General features: G+C 44.1%; 2 protein-coding genes across 2 annotated transcripts; one reads left to right on the top strand and one right to left on the bottom strand.

Annotated features, from left to right (window-relative positions):
• LOC8075926 (putative disease resistance RPP13-like protein 1) lies at nt 4,232–9,683 on the top strand. Its single transcript, XM_002448120.2, has 4 exons — nt 4,232–6,094; nt 7,256–8,789; nt 8,880–8,985; nt 9,166–9,683. The coding sequence occupies exons 1-4, from the start codon at nt 4,464–4,466 to the stop codon at nt 9,288–9,290; spliced, it is 3,396 nt and encodes a 1,131-aa protein (XP_002448165.2). The 5' UTR covers nt 4,232–4,463; the 3' UTR covers nt 9,291–9,683.
• LOC8064474 (septin and tuftelin-interacting protein 1 homolog 1) lies at nt 9,862–12,521 on the bottom strand. The gene has a single exon (XM_002446736.2). The coding sequence runs from the start codon at nt 12,154–12,156 to the stop codon at nt 10,294–10,296; it is 1,863 nt and encodes a 620-aa protein (XP_002446781.1). The 5' UTR covers nt 12,157–12,521; the 3' UTR covers nt 9,862–10,293.

The raw sequence follows: 21,251 nt of genomic DNA, 5'->3' as shown, positions 1-21,251 counted from the left end.
GCGGGCACGGGCGCGGGCACACAGTTGTGCCCAGCGGGCAAAGATATACGGGCAAGAGAATACCTTGCCCGCACCCGCAAATCCGCCAAACCCGCACTGACAAGTGGGGTCACTTAAAAAGAGGTATATATTCTTCAAATTAGGGCTTCTTTCTCCCAAATTGCCGTCCCCAGCAGCCGACTAGTGGCCGCCGCCGCCACTCGCGCGACCCTCTCCTCGCTCCCCTCCTCACCGTCACAACTCACAAGCCATGCGGCTCTTGCTCTGCTCTCCTCCACTCGGTCGCATGCGCGGGCTCTGCTCTCCTCCACTCGGTCGCGTGAGCGGTCGCATGCTGCTCCTGCTCTTTCTCCACTCGCGGCGACCGGAGACACCCACCGCCACAGACCCTCACCGTCACCCACGCGACTCGACTTTTGCTCCTCCACTCGTGGCGGCTACGTCGCGCCTCCCTACTTGCGCCGTGGTCAAGCTGCTCTGCACCGGGTTACTTCACGCTGGCGCACATCCTCGTCCTCGTCAAGCTGCCTTCCCCGTCCAGTTGCCTTTCGCCGCCAGATCTGGCGGGCACGCGGGCACGCCCGCGGGCAAGGAATGCCCGCGGATGGCGGGCGCGGGCACAGGATGGCGCCCGTGACGGATGACGGGCGCGGATACGGGCACGCAAGTTTGCTCGCGGGTGCGGGCATGCGGCACTAGTATCCGCGGGCATTGTGCCCGTTGCCATTTTTATCTGCCTGCCTGCATGTGCTCCCTCCGGCCCTCTGCCCTGCCTCAGCGTGCTAGCTTTTGCTTTCAGGCCTCCCCTCAAAAATTTTTCATTCATCCCATCGAATCTTTGGACACATGCATAAAACATTAAATGTAGATAAAAAAATAAACTAATTACACAGTTTAGTTGAGAATCGTGAGACGAATCTTTTAAGCCTAGTTACTCCATGATTAGCCTTAAGTGCTACAGTAACCTACATATGCTAATGACAGATTAATTATGCTTAATAAATTTGTCTTGCAGTTTCCTGACGAGCTATGTAATTTGTTTTTTTATTAGTTTCTAAAAACTCCTCCCGACATCCTTCCGACACATCCGATGTGACATCTAAAAAATTTTTATCTCCAATCTAACGGGCCCACGTACCCGGCTGCTGCTGCTGCTGCTCGCTGGAGTGCTGATGCCGCTGGCTAAAAGCCTGTCGCCTGCCTGTCTGCATGTGCTCCCTCCGGCCCTCTGCCTGCCTCAGCGTGCTGGCTTTTGCTTTCAACGTACCCGGCTGCTGCTGCTGCTGCTCGCTGGAGTGCCGATGCTGCAGGAGGAGAGAGTGGGCAAGCCGTCGGAGGATAGAGCACGTTGAAGAGGGACTTGGAGTGCTGTTGACGTCCCTGTTTTGGCTTGGGTAGAGATTTTAGCAGAAAGTACTCGTGAAGTACGCTGATATGATTTACTCGTCAAAACATTTATCTCCGATACACTGGCAAACTATACAATTATTAGGGGATTGTGAGTATCTTAGTTTTTTTTACAAGAAAGTATCTTAACTCGAATCTCCGTAGGCTAATCTTAACCTGCAGTCTGGCATAGGCTACAAAATTTAATATTAACCCATCCTTTGGTAATGCAGGACACAACTACATGACTCCTTCTGGGCGCACATTCAGGGGCTCAGCTTGAGCTCGGATTCGACGGCGATCCAATACTGGCGAGAAAGAGGATCACTAAGCAGCGGTGCAAAGGTTTTGACGCCTTCTTCTTCTTAATGGGTTGGTGCATGTGGAAAGAGCGTAAGGAGAACTTTTGACGCGCTCTCGACTCAAGCCGCGCGACTGTCAATGTTGATCCAAAAGGAAACGAGGCTCTGGTGCTTAGCCGGAACAGGCATTTGGGCGCGCTTCTTGCTAGATGATCTTGCACGTCTCCTTTGTAGCGCTTTCAGGGGTGAGTTCTTGCGGTAACCTTGGTTACTACGACTTTTATTTACTGTAATTGGGCTAGACTCTATTTCTGCTTAATGAAATACACGTATATTCTAGGACGGGCGTGTTAGCGAAAAAAGATAACTACATGACTCCTAGTCCTAGGTTTCTCGTAATATTCAGATCCTCAAAGCAGGATTCTTCTCCCAGGTTGAGATAACCGTACCATCCCTGCAAAGGGGATAATTGAGATTAGGTAGAATTACAAAGAGAAATTGAGTTTGAGAAAACAAAATACTTTGATGTGTAGTGGAACCTGTCAAAATTAAAAGATAGATTTAACAAAATACTTTGATGTGTAGTGGAACCTGTCAAAATTAAAAGATAGATTTTTTTCTTGAAAAAGTCTACATAACCCCCTAAACTATTTAAGGTACAATACTTCATCCCTCAAACTATAAAACCGGATATTCTATCCCCTGAAATTTCAAAACTAGTTAAACAACCCCCTCGAGTGGTTTTAGAGGGTGGTTTTGTCTTTTTTTTATTTCAGTTGAATCTTTGAAAAATCATAAAAAATCACAGAAAAATCATAAAATAAAAAAATAATTTTATTGGACTCCTGATGAGTAAATCTACACAATGAATATATAATATGTATAGTTTAGTACAAAGTTTTTGTTGTAGCTTTAAATTTATATTTTTCTATAATTAATTTGAATAATTCATATATATAGTTCCTATGGTCCAATTGTGGTAAAATTTTTGTGGTGGGCTCATTATTGTATGCTTGAACTATGAAAAAAAATTATACTCATTGGATCACATATAACTTAGTTATAGATAATGCATAGATTTAACAAGAGTGCTAAATAAATCTATAACTAAGTTATACGTGATCCAATGGGTACGAAACTTTTTATCATAGTTCAAGCATACAACAATGAGTCCATCACAAAAATTTTACCAAAATTGGATCATAGGAACTACATATATGAAAGTTCTCCAGCTCCTGTAAAACACTCTCTAGAAAAACACTCTAAGGGTTAGGCCCTGTTTAGTTCCCCACCCAAAATTTTTTCATCCATCCCATCGAATCTTTAGACACATGCATGGAACATTAAATGTAGATAAAAAAATAAACTAATAACACAGTTTAGTTGAGAATCGCGAGACGAATCTTTTAAGCCTAGTTACTCCATGATTAGCCTTAAGTGCTACAGTAACCCACATATGCTAATGATAGATTAATTATGCTTAATAAATTTGTCTTGCAGTTTCCTGATGAGCTATGTAATTTGTTTTTTTATTAGTCTGTAAAAACTCCTCCCGACATCCTTCCGACACATCCGATGTGACACCCAAAAAATTTTCGTTCCCAATCTAAACAGGCCCTTATTTGATGGTTTTGAAAGTTCAGAGCTAGAATAACTGGTTTTATAGTTTGAGGGATGAAGTATTTCACCCTAGATAGTTTAGAGGGTTATGTAGACCTTTTTCATTTCTTCTAGTTCCCAAATTCCCTGCATTTGATGAAGCCCCGAGACATCCATAGCGTAATTAGCTGATATCTTTTGAGTACGAAATCTTTTGGAAACGAAGAGCACAATGTGAGGCACGACTTCAAATACTGGGGCAAAATATCACAGAAAAATTTTAAATCTGGTGAGAATGCTTCTTTCAAGTTCTCCAGCTCCTGTAAAACACTCTTTGCATGACAGAGAAGTCCACAATTAGCCTTCACGTACAGCAGGTTACCTCCACAATGGTAAAGAATGTTACTACTAAAATTCCCATAAGTCCATTATCACTACCAGGGCCATGACCATCATTGCAAGCAAAACTTCTGGAGAACCTGTAAGCAATGTTCATCTCCTAGTGGGCTCAAGTGATAGAAACGTGGTATTCTTTTAAATGGTCTTGGGATGCCTCTTTTTGCAAAATCTTCACGCTTTGTTATTATCTTTTAGCACCAAATTTCTGAACTTCATGTATACTTCACCAGAAAAAAGGTTGTGCGGTGTGACAATCCTCCAACACGAGCAGTTGCCCTTAGTTCATCTTGTACAACTTGCCTAAGAGACCTCAGTTCCCTTATGTCACATTGAACCTGAGTTGCATGTTCAATGATGGATACCATTATTACTTTTTCATCGAACTTTTCAGGCATGCATAACCATAATCGTAAATCAAAAGCATCGCACACTCTCTGATCATTGTACACAGCACGAACTAATGTAGTCTTGCCAGCACCCCTCTTAGCAGCTAGACAGATCACAGACGGTTAATTTACACATATTGTCGTCGTCTGCCACCAAATGCATTGTGATACTCTTTTGTACATCCTCTCTTCCGTAGGTAGCCTGTCGCATGCATGTTTATTGGGTAGGTTAGTTTTTCTCTTACAACAAATCACACACGAAAACAAGAACATCCTACTGCAAATTTTCTCGAAACTGCAATGCCACCGGGTCACTTGCAATGCCGCCAATGCGCCCCCGGTTCCCGTGATTCCATTCCATTCCATTCGACGGCCCTCGAGTACGGTGTCCATGCTCTTGCACGGGAACGGGACTACGGGAGGAGTACTAGTACTACATGCTTCGTCTTGGTCAACCAAACTAGTCACAGTCTCGGGCTCGGAGCTCCAACAGATTTCCCCCATCCCCATGGCAGCGGCGCGAGGCGAGCGGAGGCTCGTCGACGACCTGCGGGACTTCCTGGACGACTTCACCTTCAGGGCCAAGCGACTGGCCGCGCCGCTGCTGCACAAGTTCGGGCCCTCCTCCGAGCCGAGCGCGATCGACGACGGCGAGCTCGACAAGCTCAGGTCCAGGCTCCGGCGCATCCGCGCCACGCTCCGGGCCGCCGAGGACCGGGTGGTGGCCGACCACTTCGTCGCGCTGTGGCTCCGGGAGCTCCGGGACCTGGAGCACGCGGCCGAGGACGTGCTCGAGGAGCTCGAGTTCGAGGCGCTCCGCGCGGCGCGCCTCGAGGGGTTCAAGGCGCATCTGCTCCGCACCAGCGCCAGCGCCGGCAAGCGGAAGCGCGAGCTCAGCCTGATGTACTCCTCCTCCCCCGACCGCCTCAGCCGCAAGATCGCCAAGATCATGGAGCGGTACAACGAGATCGCGAGGGACAGGGAGGCGCTCCGGCTGAGGAGCGGCGATGGGGAGAGGCGGCACGAGGTCAGCCCCATGACGCCCACCAGCGGCTTGATGAAATGCCGGCTTCACGGAAGGGAGCGGGACAGGAGGCGCGTCGTTGAGCTGCTGTTATCTGGAGAAGCTAACTGCTATGATGTCTATTCTGTTGTTCCTATCGTTGGGCCGGCCGGCGTTGGCAAGACTAGTTTAGCACAGCACGTCTACAATGACGAAGGCATCAGCTCAAACTTTGACATTAAGATGTGGGTATGGGTGTGCCAGGAGTTCAATGTCTTGGAGCTTACAAGGAAACTCACCGAAGAGGCCACGGAGTCCCCTTGTGACTTTGCCGACATGAACCAGATGCATCGTGTCATCACTAATCAGCTGAATGGGAAGCGGTTCTTGCTTGTTCTTGACGATGTGTGGGATGAGAGCCGAGATCGCTGGGCGAGCTTGCAGGTGCCTCTGAAATGTGCTGCTCCTGGGAGCAAAATTATAGTGACCACCAGAAGCACTAAAGTTGCCAAGATGATGGCTTTGAAGATACACCAATTGGGGTACTTGTCTGATACCAGCTGCTGGTCTGTCTGCCAAGATGCAGCCTTGCGAGGCCGTGATCCCAGTATTATCGATGACAGCCTTATCCCCATTGGTAAATTGGTTGCGGCAAGGTGCAAAGGCTTGCCGATGGCTGCAAATGCAGCTGGTCATGTTTTATCCAGTGCAATTGAAAGGAGTCATTGGGAGGCTGTTGAGCAGAGCGATTTTTGGAACAGTGAAGTGGTTGGGCAGACCCTTCCCGCTCTTCTTGTGAGCTACGGTAGCCTGCATAAGCAATTGAAACACTGTTTTTCTTATTGCTCGCTATTTCCAAAAGAGTATTTGTTTAGAAAAGACAAGCTGGTCCGTCTATGGTTGGCACAAGGCTTTATTGAAGCAGACAAAGAATGTCATGCTGAAGATGTTGCGTGCAAGTATTTTGATGACCTTGTGGAGAATTTCTTTCTTCTGAGGTCACCATACAATGATGAGAGGTAAACATTGTTCATTTTAGAAATTTCAATGATTCTTTGAAGTGCCAAGCATTAAGTTGAGAATCTGGTTCTGAACACAAGCAAGTTAGTGACAATCCATTATCTTAACGGCGACAATCAATTCCAGTATTAATAGCTTGCCTTTTGCTAATCATAGCTGTTACGTGATAGTCGTCGCTATCATAAATTGTAAGAGTCATCCTACATATGATTCAAAGCTGAATAAGTTGTGCATGAACTCCACTGTTGGTGACGGTGCATACTTTTGTTGTACATCGTACTAGTGCCCATACATCAATGTCTAAATCCAATGTATCTACCCGGTGTTTAGGTTGCATGTTAATGTGCGATACATATCAGAAACTGAATAATGAAGGTGGTGGATCCACTTTCAAATGGATGAAATGCCACTGTAAATAGAAGTTGTGAGTAGAGTGTTGCAAAAAAATTTATCAAAGAGTTAAAACACATCATTTATGTCTTGCTAGCAAATCTTGATATATATTTGTGTCGTTATAAGAGGTATTCATTGTGCAATCTAGCTAATGCTTTTATACAGAAAGATATGGAATAGATTAGGAAATTAATACATTACATATTAAATGTGTAAAACCCCTAATATTAATGAATATACTATTAGCGTCAACATGATTACACAACCAAGAACACTAGAGCTATTTTATCCTCCATTCATTGTGCATTTCCCTTTTTACAAGGGTTCACATGTTATAATAGGATAATATGTTGATGTTTCCTCGATGTGAATGCACCTTGACTCTTGATTACTTCTACTGGCTGTCACAGAAGTAGGGAGTTATATGCTATTATCATGCCTTGCCTTGTGAACCTTGTGTAGTTTCTAATGTTGTTTCTTCAGTGATTCTAAGAGAACAGTGCAGCTGCTATTGGCTTCCAGATTTTGGTTGTCTCCAATTCAATGACATAGTAAACATTTTGGTTTGCTTGTTAAATCCTGTGATTTTTACTGAATTGTGACTCCCATTGTTTAATTAAATGAATGGCATTAGAATATCACCAACCTCAGTCATATTTATTTTTTGGCTCATTTTTGGTGATGACAACCTTTTGTAAAAATGTTCCATGTGTGTTTATGTTGTTCTGAGATAATTTACAGAACTACAATATTTTTTCTTCCAACAGGTTTGTCATGCATGACCTCTATCATGAGCTTGCTGAATATGTATCAGCCAAAGAATATTCCAGGATAGAGAAATCTACATTCAGCAATGTAGAAGAAGATGCTCGACACTTATCCTTAGCTCCAAGTGACGACCACTTGAATGAAACTGTGCAATTCTATGCATTCCATAACCAATATCTGAAAGAATCTCTTACCCCTGGCCTGCGAACACTATTGATTGTTCAAAAGGATGACTTCAAGCGTGAAGGAAATACTTTGTACATAAACTTCCCAAGTGGCCTGTTCAGGCTTCTTGGGTCTTTAAGGGCTCTCGACTTGAGTAATACCAACATAGAGCACCTACCACACTCTGTTGGTGAATTGATACACCTTAGGTACCTCAGTCTTGAAAATACCAAAATCAAATGCCTACCAGAGTCAATAAGCGCCCTCTTCAAGTTGCATTCATTGAATCTCAAATGCTGCAATAGCCTTGGTGAATTACCTCAGGGAATCAAATTCCTCACTAACCTAAGGCATCTGGAACTGTCATCCATGGATAACTGGAATATGTGCATGCCATGTGGAATTGGTGAGTTAACAAACCTACAGACAATGCATGTGATCAAGGTCGGAAGTGATTCAGGCAGCTGTGGGATTGCTGACTTGGTTAACTTGAATAAGCTTAAGGGAGAGCTATGCATCTCAGGAATAGAGAATATCACAAGTGCACAAATTACTCCTGAAGCTAGCATGAAGAGCAAAGTTGAATTGCGCAAATTGATTTTCCACTGGTGTTGTGTCGACTCCATGTTTTCTGATGATGCATCATCTGTTTTGGATAGTCTTCAACCTCACTCTGATCTAGAGGAATTGGCTATCAGGGGCTTTTGTGGTGTCAGATTTCCTTTGTGGCTGGGGAATGAGTATATGTTTAGCTTGTCCATTTTAGAACTAAAAGATTGTCTGAACTGTAAAGAACTGCCCTCTCTTGGTCGGTTACCTTGTCTCAAACATCTTTCCATCAATTCGCTCACCAGCATAAAGCATGTGGGACGAATGCTTCCTGGCCATGATGAAACTAACTGCGGTGATCTTAGATCCAGCAGCAGCAGAGCCTTTCCTGCATTGGAGACACTGAAGTTCATGAACATGGACTCCTGGGAGCTATGGGATGAGATTGAGGCCACAGACTTTTGTTGTCTTCAGCATCTCACCATCATGAGATGTAGCAAACTGAACAGGCTGCCCAAGCTCCAGGCACTGCAAAATCTTCGTATAAAAAATTGTGAGAATCTACTCAACTTGCCAAGTTTCCCATCCCTCCAATGTATTAAAATTGAGGGTTGCTGGTGTGTTAGTCAAATAATGCAGCTCCAAATATTTTCTCATATTGAGACATTAGAACTCCGTTGTCACAAGAAACTTGTATCAGTGAAAAAGATCCAGAATCCAGTCCTTCACAGTTTTAGATTGAAGCAGGAAGGGCAGCTACATAAGTTTTCAGGGTGTCAAGTATTGCCTTTTCAGAATTTGTCTGTTCAAGATAGTCAGGTACATATGACCACTAAATTACATATACCAAATATAATTGTTATTTGATGTAACAGATTCTGAAACATCCATGCTCGCTATATATTCCAGACTTGGACATTTTTAAGGTGTGTAGGACGACTACATGAATGTAATTGCAATTTTGTTGCATTTACGGATCTTACATCTGGACAAACCAATGTACATCATTCTGAAGGTAGCTCCATCCACACATACTTGTTGCTTTGTCGGCTCCTTTTCTTTTTCCGCATGCATATGCATGACATTGAATTTGGTCTATTCTTTAATAGGAAGAACAGATTTGGCACCTAGTAATGTTTATGTCAACTCAAGATGTTTAATAGAGATTGATTTCATTTGTATTTATCAATTTCAGCTGAGACCTGTAAAGATCTATCATTCCATGCTGGACAGCCTGAAGACATTGAGCTTTTATCATGTAAACCAGTTTGGGTTCAAATGGATCAGCCAGAAGAGATTGAACTTATTTGCATAGACTGATAATGAAATCGGCGTGATGGACAAACAAGGGTCCTTAGGTGGTGAACTGGTGAGATCCGGATAATGCAGCTCAGACCAGTAACCAACGCTTAAGTTTTTTAATCTAAGACTCGAATTCTGGTTAGCTGATGTTGTATGGCAAGTAACATCAACCAAAGTCAACTGGTGTCGAGGTTGCTCCATCCGGTATTTATCTTTTGGTAACTGTATGTACACTCTGATATTTCAGCAATACACATACATATAAATACCTGGATGCCTGGATCAAACAAAGTCGTATTCGCCAAAAAAAAGGAGAGAGAGAGAGAGAGAGAGAGGGTAACTGTTTGTACACTCAAATATTTTGGTGATACACATACATTATCTGTTCGTTTGTCCGTACTTTTTCTGTCAGTCAGCAGTGTTTTTCTCTCATAATAAATCAGGAAACAGTACTCCAGCTATGACTTTTCAGACAAGCGAACAGGTATGTGCATTCTGATATTCAGCGTACAAAAATGTAACTTGTGATGAAGAGAAATTTACATTCAAACAATCTGTATTCAAAACTCTGGCACAGCAATGCAAAAAATGAAAAGGGAAAAGATGTTTATCATTTGACTGCAGAGCATATCGTGGAGTTCCAGTCTAATATTTGACGAAACCAAACCAACGAATATGGGATGTTCACCGCATAACTAGCTGCCCCCAACATAGTACTCCGTCCGTCACAACATGGCTACATACAGTAATGAGTATTAAAGCAGCATGAAGTAACATGTCCGAACTTAACTCATGCTCCAAATTGTAAGACGCTATGACTTTTCTAAATATATAGCTAGGTATATTATTAAAAGCTATATATCTAGAAAAGCTAGATCGACTTATAATTTCGAATGGAGATAATAGTATAGTGCTTAACATACATACATCTTCGAGGCCATCGATTTCAGTTGCATGGTGACCAAGATCGATGTTTGGTGGGGAACCTGCGCAGGTCACAAGCAGGTCTTTTTCGGATTGATCACTTTTGGCGCCTATCGCTTCCAATACCAACCACGGGGCTCCATCTTGATCTGGAACGCCAAGAGCGAGCTTCGCTGGCGTGCCACCTGTGCTCACGCCGATAAATTCCCAGCCCTTGCACCGCGCGGTTGATCTTTTCGAGACCGGCCTGGATAGGCACACTAACGTGCTCTTCGGCGAGTAATTCCGGTGGCAAGAGCCGTTTCCACGCTTCGTGCCATGCGATGGCCTCCCCCATCGTGGGTTTCGCATCCCACAGCCACCGGCACAGCGCGTCCTGCCACTTGCCGAAGAACTCCTCTTTCAGGAGCTGCGCCATGTCTTGCGCACCCACCACGGACGCCCACCTCATCACCCCGGCGAACCCGCCGTCGTCCTGCTTCGGCGGCCTGACGCGCAGTGCCCGCAGGCCGTGCCTCAGGTACGGCACGACGTGCCGGCCGACGAACTCCTCCCAGGCCTCCGGCCCGAACGCGTCTTTCCACGGGGACACCATGTCGTAGTCGGCCAGGGCGCGCGCCGTGTGCCACCCCAGCAGCGCCTTCCCGAGCTTGCGCCGCACCGTCACGTACAGCGGCTCGAGCCAGCGCCCGAGGAGCGGGATCCACCGCTGCACCCAGACGTGGCACGGCTCAGGCTCCCACCGCGGCTCCCACAGCTCCACGGCGGCCGACAGCTTCGGCATGACCACCTGCTCCAGGAGGCGCTGGATGGCAGGGAGCGGCAACGCGTCGCCCCACGTGTCCAGGAACCGGATCATGGGCTCCGGGTCCTTGGCCTCCCACGTCTCGGCCGCCGATGCCAGCGCGCGCCCCACCACCACGTCGTCGACCAGCGCGCCGTACGGCGAGACGGCCGACCCGTCGTCCAAGAGGATGTCTTTGAGCGTGGTCACCGCCTCCAGCCCGCGCGACGGGTCCTCCAGCGGCTCCCACCGCTGCTGGAACACCGCGCGCAGCAGCGGCGCCACGATCGCGCGCGCCGTGTCCGCGAGGCGGTACGTCGCGTACTCCCGGGGACACTTCTCCTTCAAGGCCCTGAACTCGCGGATCAGCTTGCCCGTCGTCAGCGTCCCCGACGCGCTCTCCTCCTGCACCCACTTCATGGCCTTGGTGATCGTCGCGGCCGCCATGTCGTCGTCCCCGGATCTCAGGCCACTCGACGTCGACGACGACCACCGGGCCGCCCGGGCGAGTGCCTTCTGCACGCGCACGACGGCCTCGGCGGCGCTCTCCTCCAGACGTCTGGCTAGGATCTTGTCGTCGTCGACGATGACGTCCAGATCGCGCTTCCGTTTCCTTGCTCCTCCTCCAGCTTCGTCCCACTTGGGCCAGTTTTCGTCGCTGGGTGGCGGCAGACCGTCCGCTCCACCGATGATGGGTCTCTCGACGCTGCCGAGGCCGGCGTTCTTGGGACGGAGGGCCACCTCGATGGGAGCGATGATGCCCTGCCCGTGCCTCCCGAGGCCGGTGCCTTCCTTGTAGTTCATGAGCTTCATCATGTGCGCCACCACCGGGTTGGACGCAAGGCTCCCCGGCTCCGGCGGCGGCGACGTGGCCTGCCGAGCCGGATCCACAGACGAGGACGGCGCGGGATTACGAGAATCCCCATGCTCATCGGACGACGAGACGGCCGCTGAGACAAAATGGACGGGCTTGGGGAGATCACCTGCTCCGTGTCGGCGTTTCGGCGGCGGACGCGCACCGGATTGACGAAGACCATCCTCGCCGCCACGGTGGGCAGACGCGGAGTTTTGGCCCGTTCCCCACTGTGCCCAAGCTGCCCTGCGGTTGTCGCCGGCGTAGCCGCGCTCGTCAGCCTCGCGGCGATTGGTCGCGTAGCGCCAGTCGTCGGCGGCCATGGCGCACACGCCGCCGTGGCCTTGGGGGATGTATCTGAGATCTGACGCGAGAATGCGAGATGCGAAGTGTGGGTTTTGAGTAGCCCGGCCGGCGGTGGCAGCGACGGCGGTTACTCGACGCACATTATTATTTTTTTTCCGCGCCGAACGTCGTCGTCGGTGCCTGCGGGCCGGGGCTGCGGCCGTAATATCGTGGCTCCTGGGCGTGGAACGCGTGCCCGAGTGAGCGAGTCCGAGTAGAGACTAGGGATGAATATGGAAACCTTTCTTATCTCGATCGTACTACAACGGACTACTTATCGCATCGCAAGGGAAGACTTAATTTGTCCAGATCGCCCACGATTTTTTTGTTAAGTTGTTCTTTAATGGTGAACGATACTCGAGCCTTCGGTATCTCCTCCTCTTCTTATCTGGCAAGCTTAGAAAGGGCAGGTTGACCAAGCGGTGGAACGACAGCAGGGCGGTGGTTAGGGTTCCAGTGGTGTAGGATGCGGGTTCCGATGGCGTAGCATGCGGCCAGACCAGGTCAAGGTAGGGGAGCCTATAGCTATAATGGTGGCGGAGAGGGGGAAGCAGAAGGTTGTCGTGAGCGCGATAGGGTCCCCTTCATTCATCAATCTACCAACAACGGGTGTCGATTTGGTAGCAACTCCATCCGTCAATCTGATGGCGGTGGGCGTCGATTCTGTGGCAACTCCTCCATCTTCGCCCAACCATGGCCTCTATCAAGCTCTAGCTGGGTTGCGCCCTGCCATAGCCACTATCGAGGGGCCTAGCTCCGTCCTACCATGGCCAACGTCAAGGGGTACAACTTTGTCCCACGCCATGGCCGCTTCCATCTCTATCCTTCCATGGCCATCATTGACCTCTGCTCGAGCTAGCCTAGCTATAACCTACCATGGTCGCTGCCCGCTGTTGAGGGGCCTAGCTCCGCCCCACCATGGCTGCCGCCAGGCCCCATGCTTCACCCTGCCATAGCCACCATTGACCTCGCGCATGTGTGGGAGAAGAGAATTTTTAATTCTATGCTTTTGCAGCCAAACAGTAAGTGGATTTGAGCTACTTCTTAGGATTTCAAAAGCCAATTCAGTGGCCATCTAAACAACAGTAATTTAATTGGGTCCATGTCAATACCATGGTTGATTTGGTATTGAACCCAATTCAATTCTATGGTCTTCAGTATCTACATCCAAACATAGCCTAAGTCTATTTGTGTTTCTCGTGCAATTGCAAGACTACCCCCTCGATCTCTCTCCTATCATAAATTAGTGATATTTTAAAGTTGGGTGAAGTCAATGGTTTCAAACTTTGACTTTTACCATTTGTTCTAATATATCTATAAAATGTAGCAAAGGTATATTTTTATGTAACTATTTTCAAGACAAATCTAGTATAGCTACTTCTAAACATTCAAACTCAACACATAAAAAATAATTCATGCATAGTCATGGGTTTGGAATAGTTAACTTTAGATAACCCAAAGCGTCATTTATATGTAAACTGGATGGAGTAAACAACATCATGCCACAGAACAATCACATGTTATATGTGGAGATACCAAAGGTAAGGTAAACTCCCAAACATGACATCGTCAAACCTATAAGTTTGTTATGTGCTTGTATTCCTAAAAATTTTTGCAAAACAACCCTTTCTGACTTCTGAAACCTACAGTTGGGATATAGTGTCAGGAGCTAGGAATTGCTCCGATAGAAGTAAGAATTTATTCTGATGAGTAATAAAAAAATGAATATTCATATGGTGTTTTTTGTTCTAGCGACATGTTTTTCATATTACTCCGTAAACTAATCCATATATAGTCTCAAAAGAAAGCAAACAAGGAAAATTGCAACTTAAGTTTTAGCAATTGGCAAGGTTTATTGCTTTTTGTTCACATTTTAACATTTTATGTACAAAATGCAAGAAAAAATTCAAGAGGAAGGTTTGACCTTCCTTTGGTTAGTATAAAACATTTAGATATTTAGAACAAAATTCTTACTTTTGAAACATTTGACAAGTAATGAAGACGTGCCTTCACAATGACTCCTTAGCTAGAAACAAGTATCTGAAGGACAAAACTATAGGAGAGGTATAATATATAGGAAGCAGAAGTTTAACGCTTTTGCTCTAGCTAGGACAATATACAATAGGGGGTTGGCCATGAAAGAATCCTTAGAGCTATGTCATTCATGATTAAAAGGATGGCCCTGCCCTTTCGGGAAGATAAGTCGACTGGATCTGAAGATCTCTATTTTTGAAAGTTTAGTGTCTATCTTTAATTTATTTAATACTTCCACCTATTTTTTACATGTCGTGTTACCATCTGACTATCAATTTCAAATAATCCATGCAGTTTAACAATTTTTGAATGATTATGATGATATTTCTCATATTGAATCTAAACACATATCAACTTATACAATTTTTTAAAATTGATGGTCAAAGATATAAATGTTTGTCTTAGGACAAAGCTAAAAAACAGAGGAAATATTATGAGAAAACCACGTGCAATAGTACAATATGTGATGAGTGCCAGTCCATTGTATCTTTAGGTAGGGGCATTGACGTGAATTGATAACATGGAATAACCTTGTATCAAATATTATTTCATTGGTTGGGGGCAAGAATACACTCTTATATGCATGCTATCTTTAGAGGAACATATAAACTGGGCATGGTTCAAAGCATTACCCACTACTACATAATCCTTTTCTAGAGTTGGTCAAGAATGTCTTTTAGAGGTGGAAGAATATCATTTATTCAATTCTCTCTATTTCTAGAGGCACGTCAATGTTGGACCACCTCTATAAATCAATTTCTAGAGACGGTTGGCAATATGGCATGTGTGCATGCGGTTCATGGGGTCTCAGGCAAGATTTCCTTACCACTACACCATGCTACCTCACGTGATTTAGTATAGGATGTTATCATTTTGTTTAACTTTCATGAATAGGATATTTGGCCCCTAAATAACTTTGAAATAAAAAATTGAAGCGCAAAATTTTAGATCTTGTTGACCATAACTTTAGTTTAGGATGTCTCTCCATCTAAAGTCATCTAAAAAATTCAAAACAATTAAATTTCAAAATATGAGAACTTAAGACATAATTTAATGGTACTAAATGATTTTAAATGAAAAAATTGTTCACTAAAAAGTTGTAGATCCCTCAAGCTCTACAATTTTGATATAAAGTTTATCTTCATTTTACATGATTTGGAAAAGTCATGAGTAGTCTTGAGTTGCACATATTTTTAGAGGGAGACCACATTGTCAAGCACATCTAGAAATCGATTTCTAAAAGCATGTGGCGTTTCTAACCGTCTCTAGAAATGCCAGTATTTTTAGAGGCCGTTGAAAACACGAATTACCTATAGAAATCACATGGATTCTGCATTTTGTCAACGTGAGAGAACTGTAGTAACATCCTCTACAATTATTCTTACGTTGTCTCCCTACCCAATTGGTTGATGAACCTTTGTTGAGAGCCACTGCAAACCTAATGCCATCATGCATTCTGCAGAACTGGTGGTGGTGAACACAGAAAGAGGCATCGAGGTGAAGGATGACTACAACAATGACAGGGAAGAGACCAATATTACCGTAGTGGCCCTCATTGCCTTGCAAGCCGAAGGCCCGATGAGTTTGATATTGATCTAGTTTGATTTTTGAAATTAATGGAGATAAGGGGGGGTTATCACTGAAGCTTGTTCTTCTACCAAGGATGTTGTCGTTTCTCATGATAGAGTGTAACGTGGTCAAACTTCAAAGAGTTGTCCTCCCCCATCCCAAATTATAAGGCGTTTGACTTTTTTACCTCAAGTTTGACCACTCGTCTTACTCAAAAAAATTGCACAAATATAGTCAAATTTAAGTCATTCTTGAAGAACTTTTATTAATAATCCAAACCACGATAAAAGAAGTGGTGTTTTGCATAAATTTTTAATAAGACGGGTGGTCAAATTTGTTGTTAAAAATATCAAACGTTGGGATGGATTGAGTAGATGAAATACAATGAGGGCCATATAAGAATGATGGCATGGTAAGACTTCAAAGGCTTGTAGATGAAATACAACTAGCTAGCATCATATGAAAATGGTGCCTGAGCCAATGCACAACACGTCAACACCACAGCCGTATCACACGGTACCTCTGTGGTGACTCTTCTCGAGAATGCAATGGAGCCAAGTTGAAATATTTATTTTTGAACAAGCTGGCAGAGTATATATACAGGGTGGCCAAAGCCCAAAACAAAAATGCCCCGAAACTCACAGCATAATAATCCTAGTAGGAAAGGAGGGGTGGGAAAACCAGGCCCGGCCCTAGAGGCGGGCAAGCGGGGCGGCCGCCCTGGGCCCCCAGTTGGACAGGGCCCCATCCCCAAGTATGCAAACCATACAATAATTTTTAATGTATTTGTATATTTATATGAATTGTTGCATATGAATATTGCTTTTGCATGTAGAGTTAAGTATTTATGAGTATATATACAAGTACTATTTTACACCTCCAAACTATTATATTGAACAGAATTTAGTATCGTTTAGTATTTACGTTTTGGTGTTGTTCAGTTATTTTTTGCCATGGTGTAGTACTCAATGATATTCAACGTTGTTCAATACTATTCAGCTTTTTTCTGCTTAGTTTTGGCTTACGATGTAGAATATTTAGGCCTTATTTGGTTCCTCCTACTAAATTTTAGTCAGCTAAAACTATTTTAGCTACTCTTGGGTGACTTGTGTAACTAAACTATTTTAGCTCTTTTTTAGTCAGTGTGTTTGAAAGTTTAGCTATTAAAGTGACTAAAATTTTGCGAGGGGAACCAATCAAGCTCTTATTCTATAATAACAACAACTACAACCTTGTTAGTTCCTAATTTTTTTTAACATTTTTCATCACATCGAATTTTTAGACGCATGCATAAAGCATTAAATAAAGATAAAAGAAATAACTAATTACACAATTTATCTGTAATTTGCGAGACGATTTTTTTGAGCCTAGTTAGTCTATAATTGGACAATAATTGCCAAATATAAACAAAAGTGCTACAGTAGCCAAAACCAAAAAATTTTCCTTACGCCTTGTTTAGTTCCTATTTTTTTTTTTTGGTTTTAGGTACTGAAGCACTTTCGTTTTTATTTGACAATTATTGTTCAATCATGGACTAACTAGGCTCAACCGATTCATTTCGCGATTTATAGGCAAATTGTGTAATTAGTTTTGATCTTGACTATATTTAGTGCTTTATGTATATGGCGTAAGATTCGATTTGACAAAAAAAAATTTAAAATTTTTGATTTTTGGAGAACTAAATAATGTATAAAGGGCCTCAGATTTTTTTTCGCCCCGGGCCTCAAAAAATTCAGGGCCGGCACTGGGGAAAACTCATCTCCCTGCTGTTACTTTGTAGATCACAACCAATTTAGTCTTCCAAACGGCCCCTTGGTGTTTCTAACTAAGTGTATGCTTTGCTATGGACACCTAAAATTAAATTTATAAATGAAATAATATAACATGGAAAACCTGATAAATATATCGTAGTTGATACAATTTCACTCAGCAAAAAAGAATAAAAAAAGACCATAATAAGAGGTATAAGATGACAAATGTCGTAACTCATGCATCACCTATATAAAGAATGCTTCAACACCTCATATATTTCTACTTGTGTGAGGCTAAAATACCGTGCAAGATAATCTCATATCACCAAACACTCAAGTTGTTCTCTTCTGTACATTGGTGATTTTTTTTTTTGGCGACTCTGGAGATTGTTGTGGTGGTTACTGCAGTGTTAAAGATTTCAGATTGTTCCTTACGGAGTAATTTAGTAATCGAAGCATGCAAGTGCGTGCATTAAGTATAAACGCAACAGGGTACAATACAGCCACAATCTAACCAGCGAGCGAGACAGAACAGAGCCGAATTGGGCCTTGTTCAGTTTTGGAAAAATTTTGGTTTTGGCTACTGTAGCACTTTATCATTTATGCTTTGCAGTAGCCAACCAGACAACAGCCGCTACAGCCAGCAGAGTGTACAGACTATAGCTGATTTTGTTCCACAGGATTTCAAAAAACTGGCCGCAATATTTGTTGACGTAACAAATGTGATTCCAGTACTAATAACAGAGTTTTCACACAAATGATCAAAGTAGCAAAAAACACAGATCTTATGGTGATCCCTCTCTCTGCACCATCTGCAGCCCTTTCTTGTTGGCCCCCATCACCCTTTGCCGTGGTTGCCTCTCCACAATACGTCAGCATACTCTCTGTCGGACTGTCCTCGTGGATTGTGGCCCATTTGCCCTTACCGTGCCCTATGGAATCAAACTGCGAAAAGCACTGCGAAAAACAATTTCTGCTGTACAATATCCATAAGGCCTTGTTTAGTTCGTAAAAATTTTCAAGATTCCCTGTCACATCGAATCTTTGGTAGATGAATCTTTTGAGCCTAGTTACTCCGTGATTGGATAATGTTTGTCAAATAAAAACGAAATGCTACAGTAGCCAAAAACAAAAATTTTGCGAACTAAACAAGGCCTAAGGCGAGGGGAAAAAAAAGGAGGAGGACCCCTGCGAATTGGATGACCGCAGTAGGCAAGGCGAGGGAATAGAGAACACATTTCTATGCAGAAAGAATAATGATAACTACAGGGGAGACCATGTGTAGAACTCAACCTGATTAAGTAGCTTATCATGCCCTAAGACAAATTTCTTTAGTAGGTCCAAATGTTACAACTTTCATTCCCAGCATCCCAGAAATGTCCAGCGTCCCATAAGGGCACTCCCAATGCTAGAAACTACAAATAGTTTCTATACCCATTAATTTTTATAGACACTATGTATAGAAACTATGATAGTTTCTATAGAATATTTTTATATCCAATCATATTCATTTTCTCTCCATTCTTAGCCAATCATATCACTTCATGTCTTGGATTAGACATGGTTTCTAACTTAGACCCACAGTTTTTATGATTTTTACTCTCTCTTCAATAACTACATTGTCACATCGCAAATGCTTAGGTGGCACTGCAATTAATGTCTTCTGCATTGGGAGTGCCCTAATATACCCAACTTAGTGTAGGATATACCTACTCATAAACGAGAAGCTAACAATATGAATTGTATAACACTTAAGGATTTGAGGCAGCAGTATAACAATTTTAGTCACAGCTGTTAATGGAAGATTGGTACTTCAACTGAACACAATCCCAGTGCAAGTAAATATAGCAAATCAAGTAGAAACATGTTTTACCTGAAACATGTGTTCCACAAATTAGTGCTACTGAAGTGTGCTTGTTTAAAAATGGCTACTAATTTTACAGATCGCTAAACAGTGCCATATGCCTCTTCTTAATATGACAAATATACTAGTTTTTAGTTTAAATGGATACCTAATAAATACGACAGTCGACAACTGCCTGCAAATGCAGCACACAGAGTTATTCAGACTGAACAGCTTTGTATGACATCAAGAGCATCCATCTCTTTGCATATGCTTTCTATTACCCTTTACCAATTCTATTCTTCTACTCAACTAGCAGTTTAGGAGAAGGAATTGCAGCTTAGATTCTAGGCCTTTTTGTGACTGAAAGGTCCAATTACATTGACAATAGTAGTTCATTAACATTGCTGCAACAGTGGAGTCATATGCCTAATAAGTCACATAAAAAACAAACAGAGTGAAACAGCCATTCAGAATGCAAATACAGAGAGAGAGAGAGAGAAGATAATGCCCTTCCATTAAAAAAAGATGCCAAAGCTAAAAATGTGTTAGAACTGTACTTCATATTGATTTCCATGTTAAAGATACACTACTTTTATAGTTCTAATTACCATGTCGAGTTTGAACTACACTAGAAAATTTTCTAACTCCATGCTTTGTATGACATTGCAGTAGGCTTTATTGTTTTAGTATGACTGGTGTAGTGTATCACTAATTATGAAGGAATTAAACATTTTAAATAGTAATGTTTTTACATGAAGGTTTTACAAATCAAACAATGCCAGCCATGTCGTTTTGTGCCACTTAATGTTCTCAGTCCACAGAGCTTGAAAGCTGCAAAAGTAACAAGATTCAGGACCAAGAAGAATTATAATAACTCATTTCCCAGGTTATTTGTCCCCAATAGGAACCAGCCATAGTGGATTATTGGCATCTTTTTTGCCTATACTCAACACTAACATCAGAAATATATCTTAAGCCATTAACCACAAAGTAGCATCAGTTGAGCACTACTATGTGTTTTCATCTTGGTATCAACCAAAATGTAAACAGTAATTGGAGTATTTAGAAAATTATCATGGCCTCACTACCAGATTATACAAATAGATAACGGAAGCAAATTGGATCTGCAAAGGTCAAGATGGGGGTGAGAAGAGATGACTACCTGCAGTGCGTACTAATGAATTGTCCTCTGAAATTAAGAACCCTAGGAATCAAGGCAAATACTCAATAAAATTAAGAACTAACAAGGTAATCAGTCAAGCAACCTGCTACACAGTGGATCAGGAGCACCTAGGTAACGCGATTAAACTGATTGCGATGCATACTAGGTAAAAAACACATGGTAAGGCATGAACACATCAAGGATTGATAGGGTACTTGCCTTGGCAGGGTGGCTCGCGGCTCGGTCTGCACAGACGAGCCAGGAGTGGGTGTAGATGCGGCCGTGCCGGGATGCCGTCGCTGCCCAGGACAGCCAGTTGCTGGTGGGGAACGAGTGAGGGTGGCGTCGCTGTATCGATTTGGCGCCCTCTGAGCGCAGGCGACCCGGGCGGAGACGCCGGGCAGCGGTGAGTGACCAGACACCAAAGGCGACTCCCGATCTGTGGCCCCTCCCCCACTGCTGAGCGAACACAGGACCGGCGCCAAGGAGAAGAGGAATGGGACGGAATATTCATGGTGCAGAACATCTAGGCGGCGGGCGCTGCACAGCCCTGCGGCTCGTCCCACTCCCCCGCCTCGTCGTTCCCCTCGCCCCGCGTCGTTCCGTGCCCCATGGATCCGCGGGCGCAGGACATGGCGGTGGTGCTGGGCGCTGACCCGGCGGCGCTGCTGGAGGACCTCAGCCCCGCGTCGTTCCGTGCCCCATGGATCC

The sequence above is a fragment of the Sorghum bicolor genome, chromosome 6 (genome assembly GCF_000003195.3).
Source record: "Sorghum bicolor cultivar BTx623 chromosome 6, Sorghum_bicolor_NCBIv3, whole genome shotgun sequence".
Classification (NCBI taxonomy): Eukaryota; Viridiplantae; Streptophyta; class Magnoliopsida; order Poales; family Poaceae; genus Sorghum; species Sorghum bicolor.
This window is presented reverse-complemented; position numbering and strand designations above follow the sequence as displayed.

Bases quoted from the DNA above. Each gene is read 5' to 3' on its own strand.
- LOC8075926 (XM_002448120.2), top strand. From the start codon at position 4,464: ATGCTCTTGCACGGGAACGGGACTACGGGAGGAGTACTAGTACTACAT. The intron at 6,095-7,255 runs GTAAACATTGTT...TTCTTCCAACAG, and splicing joins TCACCATACAATGATGAGAG to GTTTGTCATGCATGACCTCT. The intron at 8,790-8,879 runs GTACATATGACC...TATATATTCCAG, and splicing joins TGTCTGTTCAAGATAGTCAG to ACTTGGACATTTTTAAGGTG.
- LOC8064474 (XM_002446736.2), bottom strand. From the start codon at position 12,156: ATGGCCGCCGACGACTGGCGCTACGCGACCAATCGCCGCGAGGCTGAC.